General features: G+C 49.5%; 1 protein-coding gene across 4 annotated transcripts; it reads right to left on the bottom strand.

The window, feature by feature from the left end:
* Nucleotides 1–686: 686 nt before the first annotated feature.
* On the bottom strand, nucleotides 687–23666 carry WNT5A (Wnt family member 5A). Of its 4 annotated transcripts, XM_070492618.1 has the most exons (6): nucleotides 22305–23666; nucleotides 20875–21065; nucleotides 16092–16225; nucleotides 14631–14881; nucleotides 9756–10048; nucleotides 687–5904 (listed from the first exon to the last, which is right to left on the bottom strand). In XM_070492618.1, the coding sequence occupies exons 3-6, from the start codon at nucleotides 16169–16171 to the stop codon at nucleotides 5446–5448; spliced, it is 1083 nt and encodes a 360-aa protein (XP_070348719.1). In that variant the 5' UTR covers nucleotides 16172–16225; nucleotides 20875–21065; nucleotides 22305–23666; the 3' UTR covers nucleotides 687–5445. The 4 variants fall into 4 exon arrangements, with proteins under 4 accessions (XP_070348719.1, XP_014724228.1, XP_014724229.1 ...); XM_014868742.3 differs by lacking the exon at nucleotides 20875–21065; XM_014868743.3 differs by lacking the exons at nucleotides 20875–21065; nucleotides 22305–23666 and adding an exon at nucleotides 16634–16836.
* Between the last annotated feature and the right edge of the window lie 3762 nt (nucleotides 23667–27428).

Genomic DNA, 27428 nt, shown 5'->3' with positions numbered 1-27428 from the left:
TGGCCCCCACTTTCTGGCTTTAGTCTTCGGACTTATTCTGTCCTTCCTAGGTAACATTTGGTGACCTCTTACTATGTACTAGCACTTGCTGTAAGCACACCAAACATGTTAACTCATTTTGTCTTTACAAGAACCCTAAGTAGGTATAATGATGCTCAGAGAGGTTATACACCTTTCCTAAGGTGACACAGCAAATGGCAGTACCAGGATTTGAACCAAGGCAGTGTGGTTCCAGAGTCTACGTTCTTAACTGCTAAACCAGGCTGCCCTGTGGAAGATGTTGCATCTCCATACTCTACAGAGGGAAACTTGCAAGGGACTTCTCTGGCTTATTAGTCAAGCCAGGTAAGTAACAGTCCCCTACTGTGGTTAGCCTGTATTCCCCAAGTACTCAGAATCTCAGTCCCCCTCGTCTAAAGCCATGGTTCTCAACTGGGGGTGACTGCTCCCTGGGGCACATTCTGCAATATCTGGAGACATTTTTGGTTGTCACGAATGGGGGCTACTACTGGCATCTAGTGGGTAGAAGCTAGAGATGCTGCTAAACACCACACAGGTCAAATCCCCACAATAAAGAATCACCCAGCCCCAAATGCCAACAGTGCTGAGGGTGAGAAACCCTGATCTAAACACCCGACTGGCAACCTCTGCAACACGCAAAAATCAACCAGCAGAATATTACAGGCGATTCTGTTTATTGAGAACATTATTTTATTTCTGACCTCAAATCCTTCTTTCCTCCTTCTCTTGCCCTGGAATTTCATCGTTCATCCGTTGTCACTGTGCTAAATGCCTACACTGAATAATTCTCTCCTAATACAGTTCTTATACGTTAGCAGCAGCAGAACAAATAAGAAACGGAAAGACTGGCAATAGGCAAAAGAAAAATGAGCATTAACATACAAAACAAATTCTTGAGATTTGACCATAATATCATCTATATGCCTGAAATGTGAATTTTTTTTCCTGGATGCCCTAAGCTGTAATCACGCTCCGGGCCCACATCAAACTTTAATTGCCAAGAACGGCGTCTCTGCTAAACACACACGTGACTGCACCAATTTCGTAAAATGATTTTAATAGAAAAGTACACGATATGAACAAAAATAAATAATCTTTTTTTCATTTCTAATCCAGCAAATTGTACACTGCATATAAAACTGGTCTAAGATGCAGTTTTCCTGGTTCCTTTTTTTACTTTTAAAATATGGAGACAGCATTTTAATGAAATCTTCCAGATTCAAATTGATACATTCTTGTTTTAAAAAATCATATCAACCTTTAATCATTCTACATCCATTTTCTCCAAGTTGACTAACAAGAAGATGTTTCACTGAAATATCACCCAACCATCAGACTTAAGTGTGAAGTTTGTGCGAACAGGTAAATTAGAAGATTTCTTTACTGAGTTTTAATTCCCATGATGCTGAATGGTTCTTGTATTAAAAATTCATTTCATTGTCTTACTTTCAAAACACAGCATCTGGTTTTCACCATCCCATGGAGAGACGGGAGACTAAAAAATGCTTTTTAAAAAAATAAATATTCTAAAAGTATACTTTACAGTGATAAAGCAGTATTTTAGACCTATGCCTTAGTGTGTATTTGCATTGCATATATGCTTTAAGTTATAAGGACCTTTTCTATCTATCTATTTATATTATGGACCAGTCTTTGGGGACTGTTTTTTTGCTAATGATCTCTTGAAGTCAGCCAGTACTGCTCTCTTCTTCGGAGTACTTATTGTGCTAGAGTGTCATAGTTGATAATTCCAGAGGCTTGAACAATGTTTTGCAAAAACAAATTGAAAATTGGTATTGGCAAAACCGTATGAGAAAAGGGTTTGGGTAGGCTGCTAAAACACTCACAGTGCCAATCTCAGGAGATCAGCAGCTCGAAGAACTGAACAGACAAACCGGACTAAAACTTAGACCAGTCTTCCTTTTACTTGAGCCCATAATTACGATTTTGAACATGGCTCTGTTTGCTGCTGCCTACATATATAAATTTTTTGTTAATTTTCCTGTATTGGGAAGATCTTGAATGTACTCCAGGATGAGAAAGAAAAAAAATGCTGACACTCCTAAATCGAGTATATGTTTTTGCAATAAAGAACACTGGTCAATATACAACTGAGGAAAAACTGAAACAGATGTGCGTGCTAGAACCACAAGCGTTTGAATTTGCCCAGAAATGCTATTTTAAACACTCTATATGTTGGTCTACTGTTTTCTTGTGGAATAATGCATTCTTGGCATCCTTAAAAGGTTTCAATATGTTACAAGGTTATCCGGAAAGAAAAAAAGCAAGGGGCTAACGTATCAACCTGTGTAGCACTGGCCAGATTTCAGTGCACATTTTCCAGAAGCACAAGAACTCGTATTAATTGCACTTAACACAACGAACCTTTAGTTTCCAATGGGTTTTCATTCTCTGCAAACTAAGGCTTGCTTTTCATAAAACGACTTTCAAAGGGGCACAGAGACACTCAGTCCTTCAACTTCAATTTGAGAGGTGCTGTAGTTGCGGTGGTAAACGCAAACGCACTTTCTTGAACTAAAATTCCGGTCATGAACAAAAGCATGTGCTTTTCTGCTCTTCTCTGAGATGTTACAACAGCAACATGCTCTAAGACAATTAAGTTACGTGCATAACGCTGAAAGAATGTGAGCAATCCTACAGCCAGCTTTAAGCCATCTGCTTGATTTCTCTTTTTGAGGAACATATATAGGAAAAGAGAATTCCCCTTTTGTTCCGTTACATATAGGAATCTTTTGAAGTTCCCAAATAGTTTGGTTTTGGTAAAATTCTCCACTCTTCTATTATTCTGACATGTAGTCACCCTAAACTATCCCTCATGGTTTCTCAAAAAATCTCCACATGAAGTATCTGAAGGACAATTGAAACCACTTCCCAATATACAAGTAACATTTTATTTTATATTCTATCTTCCATTTGGCATAAGCCTTTCGATGCTTGTTTTTTTTAAACCAGTGAAATATACAAATCACGCAAGACAGAAATATGTACATTAAAAGTACAGAATAAAGGCCATAGAAGATATACATAATATCTGAATGACAAGTAGAATATTTTACATTAAATAGTTTCTTTTAAAAACTAGGATTGTTAAACTCAACTCTCTTCATAAACATGAACCACTAAAAAGGAACAAAATCTGGTTTAGCAAATAAAAAATTACTTCATGGTTTTTGTATAATAAAAACCAAAAAAGTGACATTTAAACTAATTAGTGCTTTTTAATTTCAAGATCTTTTGCTTGCAATTCACTGCAACTGAGGGGAAGCGAATATCCTTGTGCAATAAATTAAGAGCCACAGATGGCTGAGGTGATATGAAGGCCACCAAGCCTAGGAGGGTTGCAGGAGATGTGTATCTTTCCAAACTTTTAAAACAACGTAACTCAGATAAGAACACATTTGACGGCACTTTTTGGAAAGAGGTGTCTTTGTTTAACAACATTTAAAAACTAGCTAGAGATGTCGTGAGCTGGATTTTCCTTAGGGACTCAAATAGGTACTACCAGATGTAGCAGGCACTGGTTTCCACTCTGCAAAATGACCTAAGGAAAGAGAAATGTTGACAATGCTCCCAAGTTTTGAATGTCTCTTCATTTCCACATCTATGACAAACAAGTAATGCCCTCTCCGGAAAGTGTACAGCAACGGAGGTTGTAGGAAAGAGGGTGGGGCAGGGAAGAGAAAAGAAATCTTCAAACCAACACGCATATCAGTGAGTAAGACCTTCTAGATTCCTCAGAAACAAGGCTGCATCGTGATGCTCAAGGTGTGGTCGAATCAGGGCCACAGCCCAAGCTGAACTCAGAAACCTTTTGGAAAAATCCCAATTGGATAGCAATGAAGGATGACAATGCTCTAGACCAAGAAATAACCCCAGAGTAAACTGTAAATCAAATTACTGGCTGCACTGAGATATAATTATATTTATATTTATATATATATATATGTATATATATATATATATGTTATGTACAAAAGACTTTGAGATATCAGGCACCATTAAACCACATTTCCCCCCTTAGAAACGCAACTGTTCAGGTACACTAGGAACAGTCTCAGGGTATACCTGCAGTGTAATAGGAACAGCTCGGGTGGATAATCTAAACACAGGATCACGACAGTGAAATGGTGCAACACCTCTGTGAACTCCGTTAGCCAAGTAATGTCATTAAAACATATAAAACTACTGCTCCTCAAAATAAAACTTTCCGGAAAAAAAATCCCTAAGTAGCGAACCGTTTTCCAAGTGGAGCTCCTAATGTTTCATTTCCTGTCCTACAATCAAAGGGGATCCAGTGGAGCTGCCGCTTGAAAACGTGGCCAGTATCACATCGCAGCACGGCACGGAGGAATCAGAGAGGGCCTGGGGTAAAGTGGGAGGGCGGATTTCACGTTTTTCTCTCAAAGAGGTTTTCTGCTCTGGTGCGGGGCTGAACTGCACACAGTTACCTTGTTGTCTGAGCTGAGGATCTGTGAATGGAAGTCACTTATTATTTTCATTATTATTATTTACTAACCAAGTATCTCTAAGAAAATGACAGTCTATTCTCCTTTATATCCAAGCCAACCTCTCCCGCCCCTCTCCAAACAAAAAGTCTAGTACCCAGAATCATTCAAGGATCCTTTTCCAATCTCATAAGCTAATTCCGATAACAGCTTCCAATCATTGTCTTAATATAGGAGTTTTTATGTTTTTTAATTTCTGGGGCTTTCCTCTCTGCTCCCCAAGTTTCAGTAGCTATTAGAATAGGACCATCTGCAGATGGAATGTTTGAGAAGAAGGAGACACATGATAAACCTTTTTTCTTTGAGGGATATAAGATTCTTACCCTCACATTTTAAATTACCACTTTGAAAATGCTTCAGGCTGGCAGCCCTTGGTGGGGGGGGGGGGGTCTCATTTCTTTGTTTGTTTCTCGAGACCTCTCAACTTTGACCAGAGCATTTACAACTCATTTTGGTCAGAGAAGCTAAATCATGCATAGATTTGAGCCGCCCCCCTCCAGCGGGATGCTACCTGGCCCGGATGACCCCACAGTTGATAAAAAGAAAGCGTATTTCCGTTACCTTCTAGATGTGCACACAACTAAGTTACCATATGTGTCATGCCTCCTCATCCTACACCATCAAAAGAAGTCTTGTCTTACCTTTTCAAAGATTCACAAAATAAATATTTTTCTTGGTTCCCACCCCCCATTATTGCCAAATAATAATTATAATATTAATAATAAACCACAGAGTTCTTAGATGGGAACAGAAAAAAATGGTTCCGGTTGCAATTCTTGGGGGAAAAATAAAACAATATTTAAAAAAAAAAAACCCAAAAATCAGAATCACTGTACTTTCTATAAATAAGTGAGTCCTGGGAGTGGGGCTGGGTGACAGGCAGACGGCAAGACGCCCACTATTTGCACACAAACTGGTCCACGATCTCTGTGCACTTCTTGCACTTGACGTAGCAGCACCAGTGGAACTTGCAGTGGCAGCGCTCCGTCTGCACGGTCTTGAACTGGTCATAGCCGCGGCCGCAGCACATGAGCTCACAGCCGTCCATGCCCTCCGATGTCTTGTTGCACAGGCGGCCCTGCGTGCCGAGCGAGCCGGTGCTCTCGTTGCGCACGCAGTAGTCGGGGCTGGGGTCGATGTACACCAGGTCCTGCGTGGTGGGCGAGTTGAAGCGGCTGTTGACCTGCACCAGCTTGCCCCGGCTGTTGAGCCGCATGGCCGCTGCGCTGTCGTACTTCTCCTTCAGGGCATCGCCCACCTTGCGGAAGTCTGCCAGCTGCAGCCAGCACGTCTTGAGGCTACAAGAGCCAGACACCCCGTGGCACTTGCAGGCCACATCGGCCAGGTTGTACACCGTCTGTAGGGAGAAGGGGACAGTCAGTGTACCAACTCATGGAGGAGCCCAGACGCAGGCGGGGGCTGTGCTAACAACGCTCCTCTCCACCTTCCAGATGGAGCCACGGTCACCAGCTAAACTAGGGGCTGGCCTTGTTCCTCCTCATTTTTGACTACCTGAAAGCTTGTGTTGCCTTCTTTAAAAAGTCTACAAAATAAATATGTTCTTAGCCCTCATCATTACACATCATCATAATAATCAGTCTTTGAATGACAATAGGAAAAAAAATTGTTCCAGTTGCTTCTTTTTTGCAGAGAAGCAACAACATTAGTAGCAGCTATTGCATCTTGAATACCCACCCCAGAGGTTGTTCACAATTCCTCATCTGTGTCACCTGGATTAATTCCCACGATCAGTGTAAGAGGGGAGGGTACTATCCTCCCCTCTTGACAGAGAGGGAAAGGGAGGCCCAGAGAGTGAGTTACTGACCCATCCACTGGGAAGTAGGGGTCCCAGGATTTGACCCCAGGCAGATGGGTTCCAAGCTCATACTCAGAGGCTTGTCCATAGACACCCAGCTGGAAGGTGGTAGGGCTGGGAGGGGGTCCAGCCCAGGGGGGATCAGGGTTCAAATGTTTACTCACTATTACTATTATTACTGCTGCGTGCCAGGTACTGTCATAAGAGCCTTTACACTCTTTATCTCATTTAATCCTCCCAGCAACGTTACAACATGGGCTGGATTAGATGATGGCACAGTGACGCAGAGAGGGTAAGTGGCCTGCACAGATCACACAGCAAGATTGTAGGGGAACTGGGCCTGGGCCTCAGGGCTTCTCACTCCTGCTTCCAGCAAAGTCCCTACCCCTACCTCCCACTGCCTAGACTAAGAGCACCCACCCTGAACCCAGGCAGACATGGGTCTTGTCTTGACTCTGCCCCTGAAATTCAGGCAATTGGCTTCACCTCTCCAAGCCTCCGTTTTCCATTTGTGAAGGGGACTGTGATGGTACCACCCTCATAGCACTGATATAAGGAATAAATTAGAGGATGCAAGCAAAGCACTGAGCATGCAGGATGCAATCGGTAAATCTGGTCTTTCTCCAGGGTGATGAGGGCGCTGGCCCTGGGCCCCTGCCCAGTCACCTTGGCCTCCCAGGAGCAGCGCCCACGGGTCTGGCCCCACTGCACTGTGCCCAGCAGTCTGGGAGGTGGCGGCTGCCTATTTCTAGTCCTGACTGTCTGCCGTTCCTGTCCCAGTGACCCTCCAGAGTTGGCGTGGTTTTGGCATGCCATAGGGGGCCTGTCAGGAACCTGGAGGCCAGAGTGAGTTAGAAAGCTGCTTCCACCCAGAACGGCTACCTTCTTCCTCCAGGGATTCATAAGGGGCTTTCTTAAGAAGGATCCAACGTGTATACTCCCTTGGCATAAGGGGTTTCAGGCACTCAGCTTGTCAGAGGAAGGGTTTTGCAAATGTATTTAACCTTTGCTCCCCTTTGAGGAAAAAATAAAAGCTAATGCCCCAAGGCGATTCTTATATGATTTCCTGGCACAGAGTCCAACTTCCCTCCCCCACCTCCACTATCCTGGAGAAAAACCGACTTCTGTGTAATCCCATCCCATCCCATTCAGGGGCAGAGTCAAGACAAGACCCATGTCTGCCTGGGTCCAAGGTGGGCACTCTCAGTCTAGGCAGCTGCGGGTAGGGAGTGGGGACTGTGCTGGAAGCAGGATCCAAGCTCAGCTCATTGCTTGAATTATAAAATTTACCAAAAAACCCATTATTTAACAATGCAGATGTTAAGTGAAATTATAATATTAAAGGTGCTTTTCCAACTCTCCAAAATCCCCTCTCTCCACTTGGAAATCCCTTGACCTCTCTTTTCTTGGTAGCTAAGTCCGTGATGATTTCTCTACATGAGAAAAGTCTAAGAAATCCCCAAAGATGGACGAAAGCACCAAATATGGGCACAACAGGGCCCAGAAGAGTCAACCCCATCTCTGTCCTGGAGACATTTCTGGTCCGAGGTGCTGGGCACACTGTAAGCACAGAGAGAAGTCGTGTCCCTATGAAGACAGGAGCAAGGTCTTACGGGCTCCCAGAGAGAGCGAGCTGCCATGCCCACTGTGTGGCCTTGGGTCAGCTGCAGCCCGGAGAATCCACTCACACCACAGGCACCACAGCCACAGGCGGCTTGAGAAAGGAGAGGCCACACTCCATCTGGAGCAATTATCTGACCTGTCAGGGCACCGCAGGCAAGATTCTGCAGACACCCCCAAATGTTTAACATCAAGTTTGAGAAGAAGACAGGTTAGCTGGAATTATCTAGATAATCTTTGACTTCTCTATGTCCTTGGCTTCCTAGTGTCCAGTAATTACCATTTATCAAGCACTTAGTACTGGCTGATACTAAACTCAGACCTTCGATTGAACCACATAAAACTGTTATTGTTGTGGGTCAGAAATAATCAAGTACTGGTAATCTCATATGCTTCAACCTACTCTATGATCCCACGCAATCAGCCCAAGTGACAGGGAACGGAACGCCATGGCCATTGACCAGAGGTGGAAGTGTGGACACTGAGGCTCAGAAACAGACAGCAACAGACAGACTGCATTTCAACCTAGATTTCTTTAACTCCAAGACCTATAGCTCTTCCCTCTGAGCAGCCATGCGTGACTTTAATAAAAAAGCACCTGGCCTTATATCTCAATCCACTGATTTTCTTCCGCAGCCATGCAGTGGTTCTCTAGGCCTCCGTTTCCCAATCCTTAAAATGAGGGTGTGCAACCAGAGGGTTCTAAGGTTCCTTCCAGTCCTCCATATTTTACTCTGTGATTATCTTCCCTTTTCCTCACCCCAAAATACAGAAGAGTGAAATCTCTGACCAGAAAGTTCCTGGCATCTACCTTGGGCTCTGTAAAAAAATAAAATAAAACAAAAAAATAATGGCCCTGGTTTTCAAGGCTGCCAAAGTTAAGAAAAGTTTTCACCCCTTCATTTTAAAGCAGCCATAAAGTGCCATGTGTCTAACCGCAGGAAAAAAGGGTCTTTTTAACTATTGTGGGGAGACTTTTCGGATCCTGACCAGAGAAAGGAAAGAGCAGGACCCAGGACCGGGGAGCTCAGGAGGGCCTGCAAAGACTGTTCGCTCTGGGCACTTCGGAGGGGCTCTCTTCCCTCCAGAGCCACCCTCCAGGAGCCTGATGATCAGACCTTTAAATTCCACACTGCTAAAAGTGCTGTAGTTTTCCTAGGAAAGCTCTTTTTTTTTTGCTATCTAATGACATAAGGAGAGGCAAAGAGAAAGAAAGGTGAGGAAAGGTAAGTCCTGGAAGCTGGGGTGAGGGCCTTCTCAGCTGGGCACCCACTGGGATAAATCAATTCCGTTCTCCCAAATTTAAGCCTCACCACAAACATGTTCAGGGGGAGGGCCAACGTTATTAACATTTTTATTTCTGAGCTGGGCTGGCCAATGGCACTGGGGACTAATTAAAGAGGCAGAGAAAGCGCTGTCTCAGGCAATGGCAGGAGCACCCCGTCTGGAGCGGGCCAAGGCGGATGATTCACTCCCAGCAGGCTTTTCTGGGGTGCACGCCCTTCTCCAGAGACGCCTATGTGTAGCGGGGCGGGGAGAGATGGGGGGGCAGGTAGAGAGAGAGACAGAGAGAAACAGGGAGAAGGGGAAGACATCTGAAAAGATAAAAAGGGAGGTGGAGACAGAGACGCAGAGAGAGATACAGAGAGACACAGAGACAGCAAGGTGGGGGACAGAGGGAGGGACACAGAGACAGGGAGAGGCATGGCTGGCGTGGATGGCAGGACAGAGAGGGGGCCCAGCCCGGGTCGGGCAGCCAGGACGGCACTCACCCTGCGGCCGGCCTCGTTGTTGTGCAGGTTCATGAGGATGCGCGCGCTCTCGTATGAGCCCTTGGCGTGGATGCGCTCCCGCTCGCGCGCGTCCACGAACTCCTTGGCGAAGCGGTAGCCGTAGTCGATGTTGTCGCCGCAGCCGCCCCACAGCCAGTCCCGCGGCAGGTCCTTGGGGCGCGCGGCGCGGCTGCAGCCGCAGGTGGACAGCTCGCCCTCGCGGCACGCGCGGCTCATGGCGTTCACCACCCCCGCGGCGCTCACTGCGTACGTGAAGGCCGTCTCGCGGCTGCCTGCGGGCGAGGACGCGGGTCACCGGGCGCCTGCCCTGCACCCCGGCCCCGGAGAGGAGCGGGGAGAGCCCCAGACAGACCAGCCCCCGACCCACAGCAGCCCGGGCCCATGAGTGGTGCAGGTGGAGGGAGGGGGTAGAGGAAAACAAGCTAGCGCACGTGCTGCCCCCAGGCAGGGCGCTGGTGGCTGGGGAACCCAGAGGAGAGGGCCCCATCCCCAACATACACCCAGGCCTGGGCCCGCCTTGAGGGGAAGCTAAGAGAGATCCCCAAAACACAGAGAATCAACAAATGACCAAGAAGGAGCAGTTCCCTGCTATCTTTGCTCTGACATTTCAGAGCCTCGGGCAGGATTCTAAGCAGCGCTGGATGGATCTTCTCCACTCTTCTGAAAATATTCCAAACTTATTCTTTCCAAAAATGCCCATGAAAGAAGTCATTGAGGGAAAACTCAGAATTTGGGTAGACTTCCTTACGCTTACTTTACTGTTTGGTATTATTTTCATTTTGAGTTACATATAGGGCAGGAGCATACAATTTGCTAGACTTAGGGCCTCTCAAGGTCTGAGGCCCCGACTGGAACCCAGACACTGCAGCCCCCACACTCCTTGTGGCCACAGTAGTTCTGGCCTGCCTTCCCTCTCCTCCATCATGCAGCATGAAGTCCATCAAGGACAAGGCTCTTGACTTCCCCAGAGTACACTTCTAAACCCGTTCCTAGAGAGCAAGAGAGGAAACTCTCCTGTCTTAAATCCCAAGCTGATTGGTCTTATCCTTCTCGTTCAAGACGAGTGTCTACTTTTAAACAGCCTGCTGTTTTTAACGTCACTTCTGCCATTCCCCAACAGCCTCTGCTTCCAAGTGTCAGAACAATAGCAAGAAGGAAAAAAGCACAATCTAAGAGGAAAAGAAAAAAAAAAGCTTTCTCCTTTCCCAAACTTGTCAAAAGTATACAAACCTAAAGGAAAAAAGTTTTCTCCTTCCCTAAAGTAAAGAATATTTCCCTGTGAAACAGTTATAAAAAAGCCTTATTTGTAGGGAGAAAAATGGAGGGATCCTAGACTACCTTAATTTCCACTTGTACGTGGAGACGTTTCTATATGTAACAAGAAGCCACTTAATAAAAATGTTGTACTATGAGAGAGAAAGGGTTAACACCCAGCCAGCTAAAGCTGGGCCTGGGGGGGGCAGGATGAGAGGGGCCTCACTTTCCTCAACTATAAAATAAGGGTATTGAACTAGATGCTTAGGGGAAAAAGGCCCCTTCTGGCACTGGAATCTCTATACCAGAATCGGTTTCTCCTACACTTAAAGAGCTTGCTAACAATCTTTTTTTGGGGGATAGGGGGGAGGTGGCATAAGAAGAGCTGACAACAGGACTCAGCGCTAACCAGAAGGGCCAGTCGGCAGGGCAGGAGAGTGGCTGTGCCAATTCAAGCATCGGCCCTTTTCTTGGACTTCTGCTCCACACCAATCCACAGCCCTTTGTGATTCCCCCTTCCAGGAATGGCCATGGTTCCGATTTACCACAGACCTTCCCTCCCACATTTTAAAAAATGAGTAACTTGAGGAGTGTGCTGGTGGTTGGCAGGAGGATGCAGAGTTCCTGTGGGGTGTTACATCTATCTCGCTCGAATTAGAGAGGCAGAGAACATCAGGGGAGTGAAGAGAAATAAGGAGGGCAGACAGATTCTAGGGAGTTATTTGAGGATTAACACTGATAATACAGAAAACGCTGTGGCCCTGGAGGGGAGACTTGTAGAATAAGGAGGTAGCTAGAGGAAGAGAGATAAACAATCCTCTGGAGATAGAGGAAAATAAGACACTGTCCTGTGACTACATAGAACATAAAAGGGCTTTTATACAAAACATAATAATGCTGCTTTTTTCTGAAGTGTATCTTGAGCATTTCCTTTTTTGCCCCAGAATACAAACCTAGTAGAAATCTCTAAGCTAATTGGTCACTGCAGGGCAAACATCAGTTTGAAAGGGGCTCTTTGGCTAATAGCCTGTGGATACAGTCACTCTGGATGGAACACTGATGATTCAGTTAGGCTTCCCTCCCTGTGAAATCGACATCTACTCGGATCCTCACACTCCTTAAAAATGGTGCCTTTCTTACGTATCTTTTCACAGCGCGCAAACAAAGAAGAAACGGAGACAAAAGCTGGAAGAAAAGGGTAGCATGATGAAAAATGAGAAAGTTCCAAAATGAAGAGCAGGCCCTCCACGAGGCAACTGTGTACAGTGCCTCCAAGGGAACTGGCACCCTAGAAAAATGAGGGAGGAGGCATTGGCAGTGGCAGCCTGAGTTTCTCAGACACTGGCCCCATCTCAGGGTCAGATTCTCACGGACAAGAATTGCTCTCCGTGTCCCTGGGGTACTAAGTGCTTTGCAGCAGGCGCGCACACACACCTTTCAGCATCAAAGGTGTTTGAAGTTTTCCCTTAGCTCATTCTCTCCAGGCACAGCCTTAAATAGAAAGGTGAAAGCTAAGTGACTTCCCCACTCTTGGGGTTGAGTCCATGTCCCTCTTCTATAAAAATCTATTCTGGTTTTTCTCCTCTCCATCTTTTTTTAAAATAAATAAAAAAGAGAAGTCCCTGTAGTTTTCTACCACAAGCTGCCCAGCAGCAGATTTCTGCTCTGAGACCCTAGGCACCAGCAACTTTTGGCAAGAGAGATGCTACATGTGTTCTCTTCCCAGGACATCAGCTGACTTGGTGATAGCATCTAGGAGGGCTCCCTCGGAGGCTGTCAGGAGGTTCCACTCCCACCCACTTCCCATCAACCCAGATGGTAGCACCACACAGCTGAGGACCAGAGAGTGTACTCGCAAGGGACAATTAAATACAGGCCTTTGTACTCAGGAAAGTGTTCCTGAGTTCCTGAGGAAGCAGGCTCTTTGAATCTTGGACCACATTTTAAATAAATCTGCAGCAGAACTCAAATCCACTTAGCAAATGATAGCTTATTGTGAACATCTTGGTCCCAAATAGGCTACGTATGAAGATGAGAAGAGGATTTTAAATCAAAGCTGTGTTCGAGTGACTACACAGAAAAACAGTTCTAATTGCTGTTTTTCTTCCTGGTTAGCATCAGAGGTGCACGATTTTTGCTAACTCATATACATGCGAAAAAGTGGTCCCATAGTTTGAGAGGAAGGCAGATTAGGGGGAACATACATGGCACAGGTGAGGGGGGAAGCTGACAACTCACCATTGCAATATAGCTAAAAAAAGGAAATTTTAAGCTCATGCACAATATCAAAGTGCAGGAGAATCAAATCTCCGCCACACCCCCAGTGGACTAGGAAGGCAGCCCACATTCAGGGCAAACTCCTAGGTTCCTGAAGCTTAACTCCTACATTCAGATTCCAGTATATACATTAGCACATTGTAATCATTAACAGGAAGGACAAAGCCCCTAGGAAACTCCGCGGGCTGAGGCTACAGACCCCTCTCCCATTCAGTTAGAGGACCCGCTTCCAGTCCTGTATTATTTTAGTTTATGAAGCCGCTTGGCTCAAACATCCACTGACAACTCTTTTTTGTTCTCAATGAATGCACTTTTCAGGGTTTTTAAAAAAGCATTTTATCCATCCGTGACGGATATTAAGCCAACTTTTTATCCTCAGTCAGTATAAACAGTTAATTGCTTTGATAAATGGCTTCTTATTTTAGGAGTCACTGCGGCCATATCAATTATAAGGGCTTGTTTGCATAAAAGTAAAGAAACCTAAAATATTCACACTAGAAAACACGCACAGGACCACATCTGTCAGACAGTATCCTGTGCTATCCAACCAAACCAGGAGCAAACTGATTTTCCAAATTCTTTGCCTTTAGCCCAGTTTTAATGTCACCTCCTCCCTGAATGGAATAACAAGTTCAACAATGCATTTAAAATAAAGAATCAGACTGTGGGCAATAGGTTTAGTTTAGTTTTTTTTTTTTTTTAAGTTTCTAGGTTGAAATCTAAAGCACGTGCTTTTATCTCAATTGCCAAAATCACAAATGTAAATTGGATCCCTTCTAATTAAAATTCTTTCTGGGACTAAAAATAAAGCTTTTAACATATATATATCTCTATAGCCTCCGGAAACATCCTTATTAGGAAAATTAAAACCTTATTCACTTCCAACATATCCAGCATTCTGAAAGATGACAATTTTTAGTTTGATGCTTGGGCCATCTCAATTGTGGCTTAAGTTAGGAAACTTCTAACAGTTAAGAAAGTTTTGAAGTTTAAAAGGATATAAATGACTCAGCTTTCCTCATCTATTTTTGAGAAACCACAATAAGCATTCTGCTTCTATTTTAAACAAGATACTTTTTAGAAAAATTAAGTTTTCAGAAAAATGAAGGTGTCTTTGATGCTCCCTTTCTGATTTGGTTAAAAAAGTCCAAAACTTATAATCAGGTGTGGGGACAAGAATTCCTATCAGTAACAATGACAAAAATCCCCTAAGCTATCACCCTGCTGGAAGATTCCCTCCTTATCAAGCTTGTAAGTAAACTCTAAAGACTTTTTCCAGGAGAAAAATTTACATGTATTTAAAAATGTTAAATGGTTTCCTACCTATCTGCATAACCCTGCCAAAAACAGAGGTGTTATCCACGGTGCTGCAGTTCCATCTCCGATGTCGGAATTGATACTGGCATTCTTTGATGCCTGTCTTCGCACCTTCTCCGATGTACTGCATGTGGTCCTGATACAAGTGGCATAGTTTCTTCTGTCCTTGAGAAAGTCCTGCCAGTTGGCTGCAGAGAGGCTGTGCTCCTATGATATATACTTCTGACATCTGAACAGGGTTATTCATACCTAGCGACCTAAAAAGGGGGGGGGGGAGATGTGCATTCAAGATTTACGTGAACTCTCGAGGTGGGCCCCCTGAAAGCATGTCAGCAATACATAGTTTTAAGCACACAGATGCTTTTTCTCTCCTGCTTGTCTTCATGACAAAGTATGAGAAGGGCTTCATAAAACTCCTCTGTTTAAACTCCACTCAGAAAACGGAGGTATTGTGTAGTCCCCATCCCGCCATCTGGCTCCTCAGTTAGGGTTTTCACTCCCTCCCTGGCCCTGTTGCCATGTACCAGAACCAATATTTCCGAAATCCCCTCAGAAAAGGGGGAAACGGCGGTTTCAGGGACGAGCCTCTGACATTAGAGAAAGTGACTCACTTTGCCCCACAAATTGGACTGATCTGCCTTGAAAACGTATGAATGCCGAGAGTAGACACAATTAGACACGGGCAGGAGATAGCAGTTCCTTTTGACTGATGGAAGAACAGTGGGACAAGTATACAGACTGAAGGAAATTCACCATGTTCTGGACATTTTAAAAGGGCTCCTTATGTGATTGTGAAGGACCCAAGACGGGGTATCCAGTGAACAGAAGTCATGTTTGACAGTCAGAAAAACGCTGTTCATTTACAGGGGAAAAATATCCAGAACACCGTCAAAAATAATCCTCTGGATATACTGCAGTCTATCTACAAGGCCCCTACCAGAAAGAAACCCTCATTTAGGGACATTTGACTACTTCAAGTTAACCTCCTTTTGATCAAATTTCAAGCCCAAATACCTCCCCACTTGGAGTTGAGCTGTCTTCCTAGAACTCTGCCTACTTCAGACCCTGAAGGTTAATAACCTCAAGTGACAGAAAATAAAAGTTGGAAATCACTTTTATTACCTAGAGGTGGCAAAAAGTAAATTTTATAGATAGGCTTACAATTATTAGAGAACTGGATTTCGGTCCCCTTTTATTCTATGATGTACAACAAGCATACATCTGAACAAGGGCCTCATAGAAAGAGGTCTAGATTTATAGGTTCCAATTCCCTATGGAGCTAAAGATAAGCTTTGCAATATTAGCAAATTAAAAGAAAATTCTCATTTAAAGATATATACAAATAAAATATATATACATATGTAATAGATAAATGAGCCCAAAGTCACGATTCACCATTAAATATTGCAGCATCATACAAATGCAGCTTCAAATAAAATACAGAATATGCACATAGAATGAACTTACCACCAAGAATTGGCTTCTATTACAACCTGGGCGAAGGAGAAAAATATGGCCAAAGCCATTAGGAAGAACTTGGAAGACATTGCACTTCCAGCCGTCCCCAAAGCAACTCCTGGGCTTAATATTCCAATCGACTTCTGGAGAGGGAAGAAAGGAGCAGATGTTTATTGCCTCTCAGATAATTTTCAAGCATACAAGTTTAAACAACGGAAGCATCCGGGGTCTCTCAAGTTTACTGTTGATTGACTGCGCTTCTCCTCCGTGAGTTTTTTGATGGCAAGATATAGGCAGTTTCTTTTTCTAAATTAATCCACCCACGCAACCTCACCAGGAAATCTGATTTCGCTGGGATCCTGCGCGCGGGGCACGCCAGCGATTACAAACATGTCTCAATGCTGTTGAGTCAAAGCCCCGGTGCCAGGCGCTGCCTCCTTCCTGCTTGCTCGAGTCCCGCACCCCCTCGCTCCCCTCTAGTCCACGCTGTGCTCGGTCCCTCCTCGGGAATTCACTCGGGAACCCGCCGCCACCCTCGTCCTCTCCCCGACCTGGGCCGAGCAACAAGTGGAGCCGGAATTAATTCCATGGGCGAGAGGAGCGCGAAGAAGGCGAGTGGAGCGCGCCGCCGGCGGCTGCGGAGGAGGCGGGGTGGCCGGCGCAGGGGTGGGGGCTGGGGGGCAGGACGCGGGAGGGAAGGGCAGGGGGTGGGGGGCGAGGCCCCGGGGAGCAGCGCGCGCGAGTGCCCAGCTGGGAAACGTAGCTCCGAATTAACATCGTATGTTTCATAATCAGTTTACGGGCCGCTTTGGAGGAAGCCACTTCCAGAGGGGGAAGGGCAGCCTAGGTCTCCTTAGGACGCTCTTAAACCTGAGTGGAGTGGGGAGAAGGAGATGGGGGACACGGGATAAGGGGGAAAGAGATCTGCTCTCCCAACCAAGGAAACTGGAAAACTGTACCCCCTCCCCTCCCTGCGGCCTCCTCCTCGGACTCAGTGTACCCTAGAGATGGGAAGGCACCCCAGTGAAAGAATGGGGTCTGGGTCTCTCTGTGCTGGGAGAGAATTCCTTCCCGGCCCTCCTCATATTCTGATTTTTCACTCTTCCTCCCACCCTGCTCCTGTCTCCACTCCTGGCAGCTGCCACGGAGAAAAGGGAAAGGGAGCCAAGGAGGACTCCAGTTTCCTATGGTCCTGCTCTGGAGTTGTCGGCCACTTCGCCATCGCGGCACTGTGAGCCTGGCCTTGGGACGCCGCCTCTCCACCCTCCAGCCCAATTCAGTCAGTCGAGCCAGACTCGCTTTGGTCAGTCCCAAACTGTGAGGGTGCAGGGCGAGGCCAGAACCGGTGCAAGTGAGCCCCGACGGGGCCAGAGATGCGCTGGCTCCCGCGCTGCGGCGGAGCCCCTGGATTCCAGGGCACCGAGAGCCCCGGCGGCGAAGGCTCTGGTCAGGAAGATTTTCGGGGACAGTGGGCGGCCTTGGAAGCTTCCGCTGGCGTTCCTCCCCACCGGTGACTTCTCCACCTGTAGGCGGCGGAGGAGCGAGACGGTGCCGGGTGCGGGTAGGAGGAGTGGGTTTCCAAAATCCCCTTTTACATCTCTGATAAGTGTAACCTGGCCGCGCTGCGCCGCCCGCAGACCCCAAGGGAGCCCCTTCCTCGGGAAAGGAAAGGTAAGCCTCCTCCAGGCGTCGGAAGGGCCTGGCCTGGAACCTGCGCCGTAAAAGGGACTGAAGGGACCTAGGTGGCGGTGGAAACGTGAAGAGGCGCAGGAGCGTGCCACGGCTTTTCCCTGCCAGCCGCCCATTTGGCCCGGACACCTCAGGGCTTCTTTGAAAGGAAATGCTTATGTGGTCCCTGGTGCCCGCTAACCAGGACTCCACTCCCCTGGCCCACTGGTCCCCAAAACGCCACAAAGCTGGGGGCGCATCCCGGAGAACAGAAACCTGGGGTTTCCCCAGCCTAGGAAAGAGAACGCTCCGTCTCCCTCCCCACCCCCGCCCGAAGTGTCAAGTTTCTTCCAGGGGAGGGGGTGGGCTGTGAGGTCTGGCTTCGCTCGCGGCCCAGCCTGCAAAGTCGACTCTCTCCATCGGCGGCCAAGGCCGCGCGCGCACACACACTCATGCACATTCACACACTCACACGCGTGCACAGATACACACGCTCCGTCGTGCTTCCAAGACAGCGGAGGATATCGCCGCTGGCCGCGCGCACTTTTCGAGCTTCGCGACGGGCGGGCGGGGCGCGCGGGGCGGGGCTCGGGCAGCCGAGAAATTGATAACAGATTCGGCGGATTACAGCGGATCTCTTTGTTAGAGGGGAAGCCACACAAACCGAACCCACTCTCGGCCCGACGACCCCGAGCAGAGTCCACCAGTTCCCAGCCCTGTGGCCAACTGGGAGTGGGCCATTGGGTCTCCGCGACTGGGATATCCCAAGCTCCAGGCTGGGGGTAGGCCGGAGGTGTCCCAAGGGGATCCAGCAGGAGAACCCCTCGAGTAGCGTCTCCACTTAACCCCGTGCGCTTGCCCGGAAACATCTTGGCCCGCTTCCCGCTCCAATCTCCGAACAACCCAGAAAAGGCCCCACAAGTTTGAGAGATTGAAGGAACCCATGGCGAATTCACTAATAAATACATCGATTCTGTAGGGTAAACATCCCTGCCTGTTTACCAAGAGATCCGACCCGAAAAGACAGTACGAAATGAGACCTCTCCGCGGACTGTCACACCCAGAGTAAAACAAAAGTTCTAGGCAAAAGCTGAGTTTACCAAAGAACGGGCTAAACGTTTTAGAATACTTTCAGGGCCCGGGAAAGCCGACTTTGTAAGGATCCTTGGTATCTTCCTAATGTGCGATGGGGAGGAGGCTTATGGGCATTTGAGAGGTTCAAGTACACCCCGGGGAGGGGTGAGGCGGGGGTAGGGCGTTCGCGCGCCCCTGTTTCCAAACCAGAACAGCTCAAGTAGTGGCTGCTTAATAAGTCTCTCTTCCAAAGCTTTCCTATCGGATTAAAGGTGTTCCTAACCGTTCTTTATCACCTGGGGTGCGGGCCAGGAGAGAGGACGGGTAGGAGAGAGGAAACCGTACCACTGGTTAGAGGACGTTCCGGGCCGCAGAAGGCATCGGAACGTGCGCACAGACCTGCCTAGTACCCAAGTCTTCGGCCCCGCGGGCCCTAAAGAGAAATTCCGCAAATGCAGGGCGAATATCCTCAACCTTCGTCCACTGGCGCTACCTCACTCGGTCAAAGCATCCCTTTCCACTAGGCTCTTTGCGTCCAGGGCTCCTCAAGTCTCTGGGAGTGGAATTGATGAGGGACATCAACCAGGAGGAAGAAGTGAGTTTGACTTGGGCTCGCAGTGGCGAAAAGGATAGAAAACTCCAAGAATCTCAGCTCTTTGTGGGAAATAAATTTTGTTTTCCCCGCTGTGATCTCTCCCTAAAGCAAAGAGAGAGATGGAGAAAATTGCGGGAGAAAAACTCAGTGGCAGGGACAAAGTTGGGACGTCCTGCCCAGGGGAATGCCAAGAGAAGCGGGAGTGGATGATGAAAGTTAAGCCGGTCGAGGCCAATAGGAGGTCCACTTTAGTGGAGCAGACAAGGAGTTAGCGCTCCCCCACGACTCTAGCCTGGGCGCAGGGGAGCCGTGGCCGCCCCATGCGTCCAGGATGTGTCCATAGCACCGTCTGTGTTGGGGTGGGGGAGAGAAAGTGGAGGGAGTTTCTCGAGCCCAAATCAATGCAAGGAACGTGAGCAGCCTCTGCCAGACTCAGAACCCAGAGCAGGTCCAGTAACAGGGAGTCTCCAAGGGAAGAATGGTGGCTAAGTCTACCTCTGTTCTCTGCTTCCCCTCGCCCTGCCCAGGACAAGACTCTTCAGACTGCAAGACACCTTCTTTCTCCTTGCCTCCCTCCCTCTCTCCCTCCCTCTCCCTCCCTCTCTCTCCCTCTCCCCCTCTCTCTCACTCACTCACACACACACAAATATCACTTACAACTTCTCACACAGCATGTCTAACTCTTTCAGCACGGGCTGTCAACTCTGTCCAGAGGAAGAGCAGAGTGTCCCGTGGAAGAAGAAAGAAAATTAAAAATCAGTTCAACTCCCACTCTTGAGAGGCAGATTCAACTCTACTTTTTAATAGATGAAGAAAGTGAGGCGGAGAGAGAGAAAACAACACTTTTCCTCAACCACAGAAAGAACCAGTGAGAGTGCCAAGGCCAGAACCAAGGCCTCCTAGGGCGATGCTCTCGTTCCAGCGCCCCGGAGAAGAGGTAGCAACTCTTCCTCCACTCGCCTGAACCCAACTTGCTGGGTCGGATCCATGGCCCCTTCCCTACTGCAGCGGCCACGCAGTGCAGCTTGTCTTTTGGGGGCCTCGGAGGGGCCCTCCCGGGATGTGGTGGTCGCTAGAGAGGAACCGAGCGCCAGAGGTGGGAGAGAGAGGCGAGCGGCTGCCCGCCTGCTCCAAGGAACTGAGACTCCGAGGCGTCCTACCTTAAGGCAGCCAACAGGGGGCAGCCGGCACCGCACCGCGGGGATGAAAAGGCAGCGCGAAGAGCCGAGCTCTGCGCGCAAGGTGCTAACCCCTTGTGCACCGGAGCGCTCCGATAAGAGGAGGAAAAGGCAGGGGACTCTGAGGCCGGCCCTCCTGGGGAGGGTCCTCTTTTGTGGGGCCAGGTGGGACTAAGACTAGTACGTCCAAGACCCAAGAACAACTGACCCTTTACTACCCCCCCCCCCCCCCACACACACACACAGGCAGGACACAGATCCACACACTCGGACACACAATTTCCACTGCTTCTCCATCGCTTGCGCGCTCTCAGCATCGGCCCCTCGGAACTCCCCTGGCAGAGGCTGTCTAGAAACGAAGTCTCCGCATCTGGCTGGAGCAGCAGTGAATGTTGGCGGGAGGGCAGGGGCTGAAGAGGTGCGACCCCACTGCTGACTCCAAGTTACTTCCAAACAGCGAGCTGTCCGCTTAAAGAAAAGAGCAGAGAGGAGAAGGGGCTTCAATGCCAGACTGGGATTGGAAAGTAAAACAAGGCCGCGGGGTCTCCAGGTTTGGGGTTTTTTTTTAAACCTGTTTTGGGGAGAAAGGGGAGATCTGTTTGCTTTTAGGAAACTCTTAATTCTAATTCCAACCTTGTTTTCTAGACAACTGAAAAATGGGAGCGATCAAGAAAAATGGAAATAAGGATCGAAACTTGGGGGGCAGCGAGAGGAAAAGCTGTTTGGAAAATAGCAAGTTATATTGCAGAAAGAAATGTTAACTTTTCGTAAAAGTGAACTCTCGGTGACCCTCGGAGTGTGTGACTCGGCTTTAACATACAACTGACAATTAAAACAAACAAGAGTTCACAAACTGCCCCCCGCCCGCTCTCCCAACGCGGAGGCCCAAATGTTTCCAAAGGACACGGCAGATTCCGCGCAGGGGGCCAGGGCGCGCTCTCCCAGCGGACAGGATTAGAGCCACCACTGCCAGCACTCCCCGCCCCCATCACAGCGGCAAAAGTGCCGGAGCTCACCCAGTGGCGGCTAGTAATGCTAATAACGCGACCCTGCTCCCCGAACCGGGGTGCGTGCTGGCCCCCCGCCAGGCACTCTTAAAGGTACAGGGCCTGCAGCGTTGGGTTCCCGGGCCGCGACGAGTCTGCAACCTGGCCTCTGGTTGCAGAGGGCGGTGGTGAGGGGGGGGCGGGGTGCCTCTGTTCCTGGGCAGTTGGTCCCTAGTCCCGCTGCCCGGTCTCCCAACCAAGGAGTCCCCTTCCCTTTTCCGAGCCCCGGCCACACACCTTCACGTTGCCCGCGCAGTTGGCGCTTGGTAAATATTTGTTGAATTGAATCATTATCCTGTTACTGAAACATACATAGTAAATTACACTCGCGTTTCTCAGAGCAAAAGGAAAGTCGTCCGTGAACTGCACTTAGTTTTTCTGCCCTGGCTTTTCCCCACCTTTTCTCCAAAATCGAAAAGATCTGCAGAACGTTTGTTGGGACAAGAAGAGGTCTCCCGGGAGACAGAGGCAGTGCGCGGGGGTTGGGGGGCGAAGGGGTAGGGGTCCTTGCCAGCTACGCGGGAGTTCCAGCCTCTCCAGGCGGTAAGAGAAATGGAGGGATAGGAAGAGGTAGGGGGGTGGAGGGGGGGATTCAGTTAACTTCCAAAATAAAAAAAGAAGAAAAAAAGCGGCGAGTGTCGGCGGCGCACAGAACACCTACCTTCATGGCGAGGGGGAGGGGGCGCGGGGAGGAAGTCGCCACCAGAGTGAGGGCAGCCGAGGAATCCGAGCGGAGCGGCCGGGTTAAGCCTGGGGGGACGATCCGGCGCAGAGCTGCCGGCTCCTTCTGGGCGCGTCAGTCAGGCACAGGGAATCGGAGCCGAAGCGGTCACTGGCGCCCGAGTCTGGGGGCCCGAGCTGGAGCAGCGCTGGGATGCGCGCAGAAACCGAGGGGGCGCCGAAGCCCGCCTGCCAGCAGCAGGACCAGGGCCGGGCCGGGGCGCAACAAGGGAGCCGCGGGTCCGGCGAGGGCGCGCAGGCGACTGTTCCGCGGCGAGGCGCTCCCTCTCCAACGTCCATCAGCGACGGCGGTAATTAGGGCTTTCCAACCCCAAATGTGGGCGTGATTGTGCAAAAGACTTTACAACAAATAATAAAAAAAAATTCTTCACAAGAGGGTGAAAAAAATGCCCCACTGCTCAACTCTGGCCCGGAGCAGGGGGAGGGGGGAGAGATCCGTGCGCCCAGGTGCCCCCAGTTCATTCACACCATGGATTCTGCAAACTCCCGGCGGCTCACGCCTCCTGATCTTCAGCTCCTCCTCTCCAAGTCTGTGGCCGAAACGTCTGCTTCCAGGCGCTGATCCTGCGGCCGAGAGTGTGTGGACGTCTGTGTACACACAGAGACACACACCCAAACACACACACACACCCACTGCAGCTTTGGGGCCACAGAACAATCAGGCGCGCATGGCTTTTTCTCCGGGAGATGCCGCTGAAAACGCACAAGTCGCCATCCGAGCTGCAAAAGTCAGCGCCAACTTTTGTCCTTTCATTTTAGGGTTTGGCAAAAAGGGGGCGCATAATGGGTAAAAGTCGTCCCCGAACGTTCTGCCGGGCGCGGTGGGTTCGGGCGGCGATGGGCGATTGCCCCAGGGGAGGCACTGGCTCCCCCCTCCCCACCCCCTTCTCTCTCTCTTCGGGTTAATCCCCCTCTTTTCCCCGCCTTTCCAGGGCGAAGGGCGAAGAGAAGCAAGGGCACCGCGGACGTGGGGCTGGGGAGGGGCGAGGGCGGGGGTCTCCGCGGCGGCTGTTCAGCTTTGGCGGTCCATGGCCGGCGCGGCTGCCCACCTCCTCGTTTGGCGCCGGGGCCCGAGGGGCGGGAGAGCGAGCAGGCGGGCGGCAGGCGGTCGGGGCACGGCGGCAGCGGCGGCGGCGGCGGCGGCGGCGGCGGGAGGAGCTCGCTCGGCAGCGGCCGCACCGAACCGGACTCTGGGCGAGGGAGGCGGCGCCTTGGAGCTCGCAGCAGCCTTCCACGCGATCCGGTGCCCCGCAGACAGACTGACCGACCGCAGGGACCGCGTCCCCCCCACCCACCCCCCGGCCCTCCTGGCCAACTGCCTCACTCTCTCCCTCCCTCTCTCTGGACTCCTCTTTCCCCTGGTGTTCTCAGAGAAAAAAAAAGATTTTTTTTTTTTAAGTTGCAGAACTAAAGGCGGCTGGAGAGAGAGAGAGAGAGAGAGAGAGAGAGAGAGAAGGGGGGGAAAAGAAAGAAAACCTCAACTTTGCCTTTGCGCATGCGTGGTGAGGCCGGCCTATGACAAACTCCGCAGGATTTTAAAGCCGTACGACGGGCTGGGGTACGGGGGGGCGGGATACACTCCCTGATCGAGCCCCCTTCTGCAGACTCCCCATCCCCCAGGCATCTGCTGAGAGAGAGAGGTCCACTCCGCAGCCGCTGCCTGACTGCCTCCTGGCTGGCTGCGCTCCTTCCAAAGCCGCCGACCCGCGAGAGGCTGAACCCCGACTTCTCGTGCTGTACCCCTTGGCTCGCCTGTCCCAGGCCGCTCCCACTGGGGCTGCACTGGGGGCTGCTGCCCTGCCACGGAACCTCTTGGCGGGCCTCCTCCCCATTCGTACCCTTGGGGGAGGGTCCCTAAGCCTTGGGACTGGAGAATAGGGTAGGCGCACACATCCTGCAACGCCCCCCGTTTAGTAGATCTGGGTACTGGGGTGCGCGATTGAGCATCTGGCTGCGATCCATACGCCATGCATAGTCCTGCTGGCTGGATCTTGGCGAGTGCCCTCAGGTGAGAAGCTTGCAAGTTCAGCAAAACCGGGTTCCAGGCATTGGAACTTCTAAACACCTCCAGACACCTGCGGTTGTTGGGACCCTGGCGGCGAGGGGTTGGTGGATGTGCGTCCCCCGACCTCCAGCACGCGAGGGGCGCCCCCCTTGAACAGTGCCTCACACTGGAGCGCAATTCTTGTTCTTAGTCTTCTCCATCCTCCAGACACCCAAGGTGGAAGACACACAAACACTCGCGCGCGCGCGCGCGCGAGAGAGATTCAATTTCTGCCATCTGTCTGGCATGAACTTGACCTTAAGGCACAAAATCCGTAGCCTGGGTACTTCGGAGTGGTGGCTGTTCTATTTTGTTCTTTCCATCCCCACTCCCACTCCTGGGCGCACAGGGAGAGGCTCCTCCGGCGATGCTGTCTCACGCTTCGCAGTCCCTTCCTGTCTCTTATTTGTCCCAACTGACTGGACCCCTCCCCAGCCGTGGCCTCCTTTCTCCGGCGCACCAAAATGGCCGTGTGGGCTTCCCACAAACTGAAAGAGATGCCCTTGCTCCCTCCGGCTCGCTCTCTTTCTCCAGGGGCGCACGCAGCTTTAAGGAGGGGTAGCTCAAGGTTATCAAAGATCCCCTCGGGACATCCCTACACTTCCTTAGTCCCTTTTCCCCTCACCCCCTCTAGGCTTTGACCACTTAATGACCTGCGGCTTTTTCCAATTTTCCACTGTAGCCTGAGATCTGCCCACGGGTGGCGAGGATCTAAACGCAAGGGGTCTCTGCCAGGAGAATCGCCCCTGGGCAGCATCCCTCCGCGGTTACCTCTCTCACACTGTTTTGTCCAGAGGCTGCAGCCTGGGATTCTCCCGGCCAAGGGAGCACACGTGCCTCCCGTGCAGGCACTCCAGCGATGATGCCCCAGGGCATCGATTCTGCGCACCTAGTTCACGTGCACAGGCACTAAGAAGTAGCAGGAAGTGAGTTGACTAAGAATGGAGCTCCCAAAGGGTGCTGAAGCCACAGGCACCTGAGTGCCCGGAGGCTGCACGCTCAGATGATTCTATTCCTACGAAGGGAAGGGCCATTAACCTGAGAATTTGCTCCACCCACGCAGCCAGTCCAGAAACGCTGGCTACCCAACCACAAACCTTTTTTTAAAAAATGGCTATAGTCTGAATTATCTAGATAATTGCCTGCTTCTCTCCAGTTACCTTGGCTTGTGTGTGTACAAACAGCCCCAACAGTTTTATTTCCTGTTTTGCTGTCTTTCCTCTAGTGGAAGGTGGTGTTAAGTAGTGGTTAAGAGTTCGGACTCTGAAGTCTGGAGTTCCAATCCCCGCTCTGCCACTTTCCAGCTCTGAAACGTTAGACTAGGCATGTAGCCTCTCGGTGCCTCAGAATCCTCTTAAACACACACATACAACAACAGGACAAAACAACACACACACACACACACACACACACAAGAGAAATATAATGACCTACCAGACAACAAAGAAAAAGAGAAATATGATGACCTACCTGGTAGGGGTGCAGTGAAAATGAAACGGATGACCTTGAACATCAGAGATGTGGTGAGAATGAACCGTGATGATCCTGGAACACTTAGCACGGGTCAGGCACTGACTGGACACTCAGTAACTGCTCTTCAACCAAAAGCAGCTGAAAACAGAGGTTTTCAAACTCCTTTGGTGGCAAAACTGGACCTCCCGTGACAAGACCGTTTATAGTCTTCATTTATCCCAGTTGGAGTGAATTGTCATACTTTTCACAAAACAAATATAAATTGTGTTGGGTTACTGGGTACCTCCCCAAACCTCACTGGGGCTATTTGCAAACTAAATCATCATATACCCCATTTTGTCTTTCAAAAAAATTCCAAAATTTCCGACAAGCCTATCTAGCCCCAAGGACTTCAGATAAAGGATTGTGAATTTTATCTGATGATATTAACAATTGGTGTATTGAGATTACACCCCATAAGGACGCACCAAGCTCTATGACAGTGTTTTTCATGGCTGGTAACCCCAGTGCTCGGAATGGTGCCTGGCACTTAGTAGGTACTCAATAAGATTTGTTGAATGACCAAATGAATGCATGAATGGATGAAAAGATTATTTCCAGAGGAAAATGTCAAGGGGAACCAACTGGAAATCCACTTTGAGCCTTCAATTAGGGGATATTGCTCAGGAAAGCCAGGCTCAGTCAGAAGAGCCAGTCCCACTATGGGTGTTGGTGGATTTGGCTGGGAGGTGAGCAGACAGTTGGAAGGAGGAAAACCATGCTTCCCCATCTCCATCTCAGAAGGTGGTTGTTCCACAGACCTCCGATGTGTGGAACTCCACGTTTCCCCTTGTAAACCATGTGTGCATTCGAGTGTGTGCACTCAGATTGAGTCATCTGCAGACACACTGGCAAGGCATCGCCATGCTCCACTCATTAAAAATTCTTTTGAGTCTGTGGAACAAATAAATCAATATTTTTGGCAGCTCTCCCAACATGGTTATTTCACAAAACAGTGTGTGAGATAAGGAATTTATGAACGATCACATCCCTGTGCCGCCTTTCCCAGTGGGAGAAAGCAAGGCCTGGGATGTCATTCTGGGAAAATCTACCTCCCTTTTATGCCCGGCAAATAATATTTTATGGCCCTGGGTTTATGGTGGTGTTTTAATGATCCGCTGTAGAAAGCGGTTTTCTCTCCAGTCGCTAGAATTTGTCAAGAAGGGCTGGAGGCCATAAAAGAGGGACGGGCCCCAGGGACAAACAGGCTCCATCCCTGAAATAAACTAATAAAGAGCCCCAAGATGTTTACTCCTCCGCCTCAGAGTCAAGACCAGCCGGGCTGCCTGCGAGGGGCCCGCAGATGGAGCACTAAACAGGACAAAGAGGCCGGAAGGGGGCTGGGGGCTCCCTCACCACCACATGGCCACAGTCAAAGTAATACCGTCATATTGTGTTGCCACTGGCCACTGGCCTCGGGGGGGACGAGGCTCCTTTGAGGTTAGAGGACATTTTTGGACACAGGGCTGACTCAAGGAGGCTCCTTGA

This window comes from Equus asinus, chromosome 21 (genome assembly GCF_041296235.1).
Source record: "Equus asinus isolate D_3611 breed Donkey chromosome 21, EquAss-T2T_v2, whole genome shotgun sequence".
In the NCBI taxonomy this organism is placed as follows: Eukaryota; Metazoa; Chordata; class Mammalia; order Perissodactyla; family Equidae; genus Equus; species Equus asinus.
Note: the sequence above shows the minus strand (reverse complement) of the source record. Positions and strands in the feature narration are given on the sequence as shown.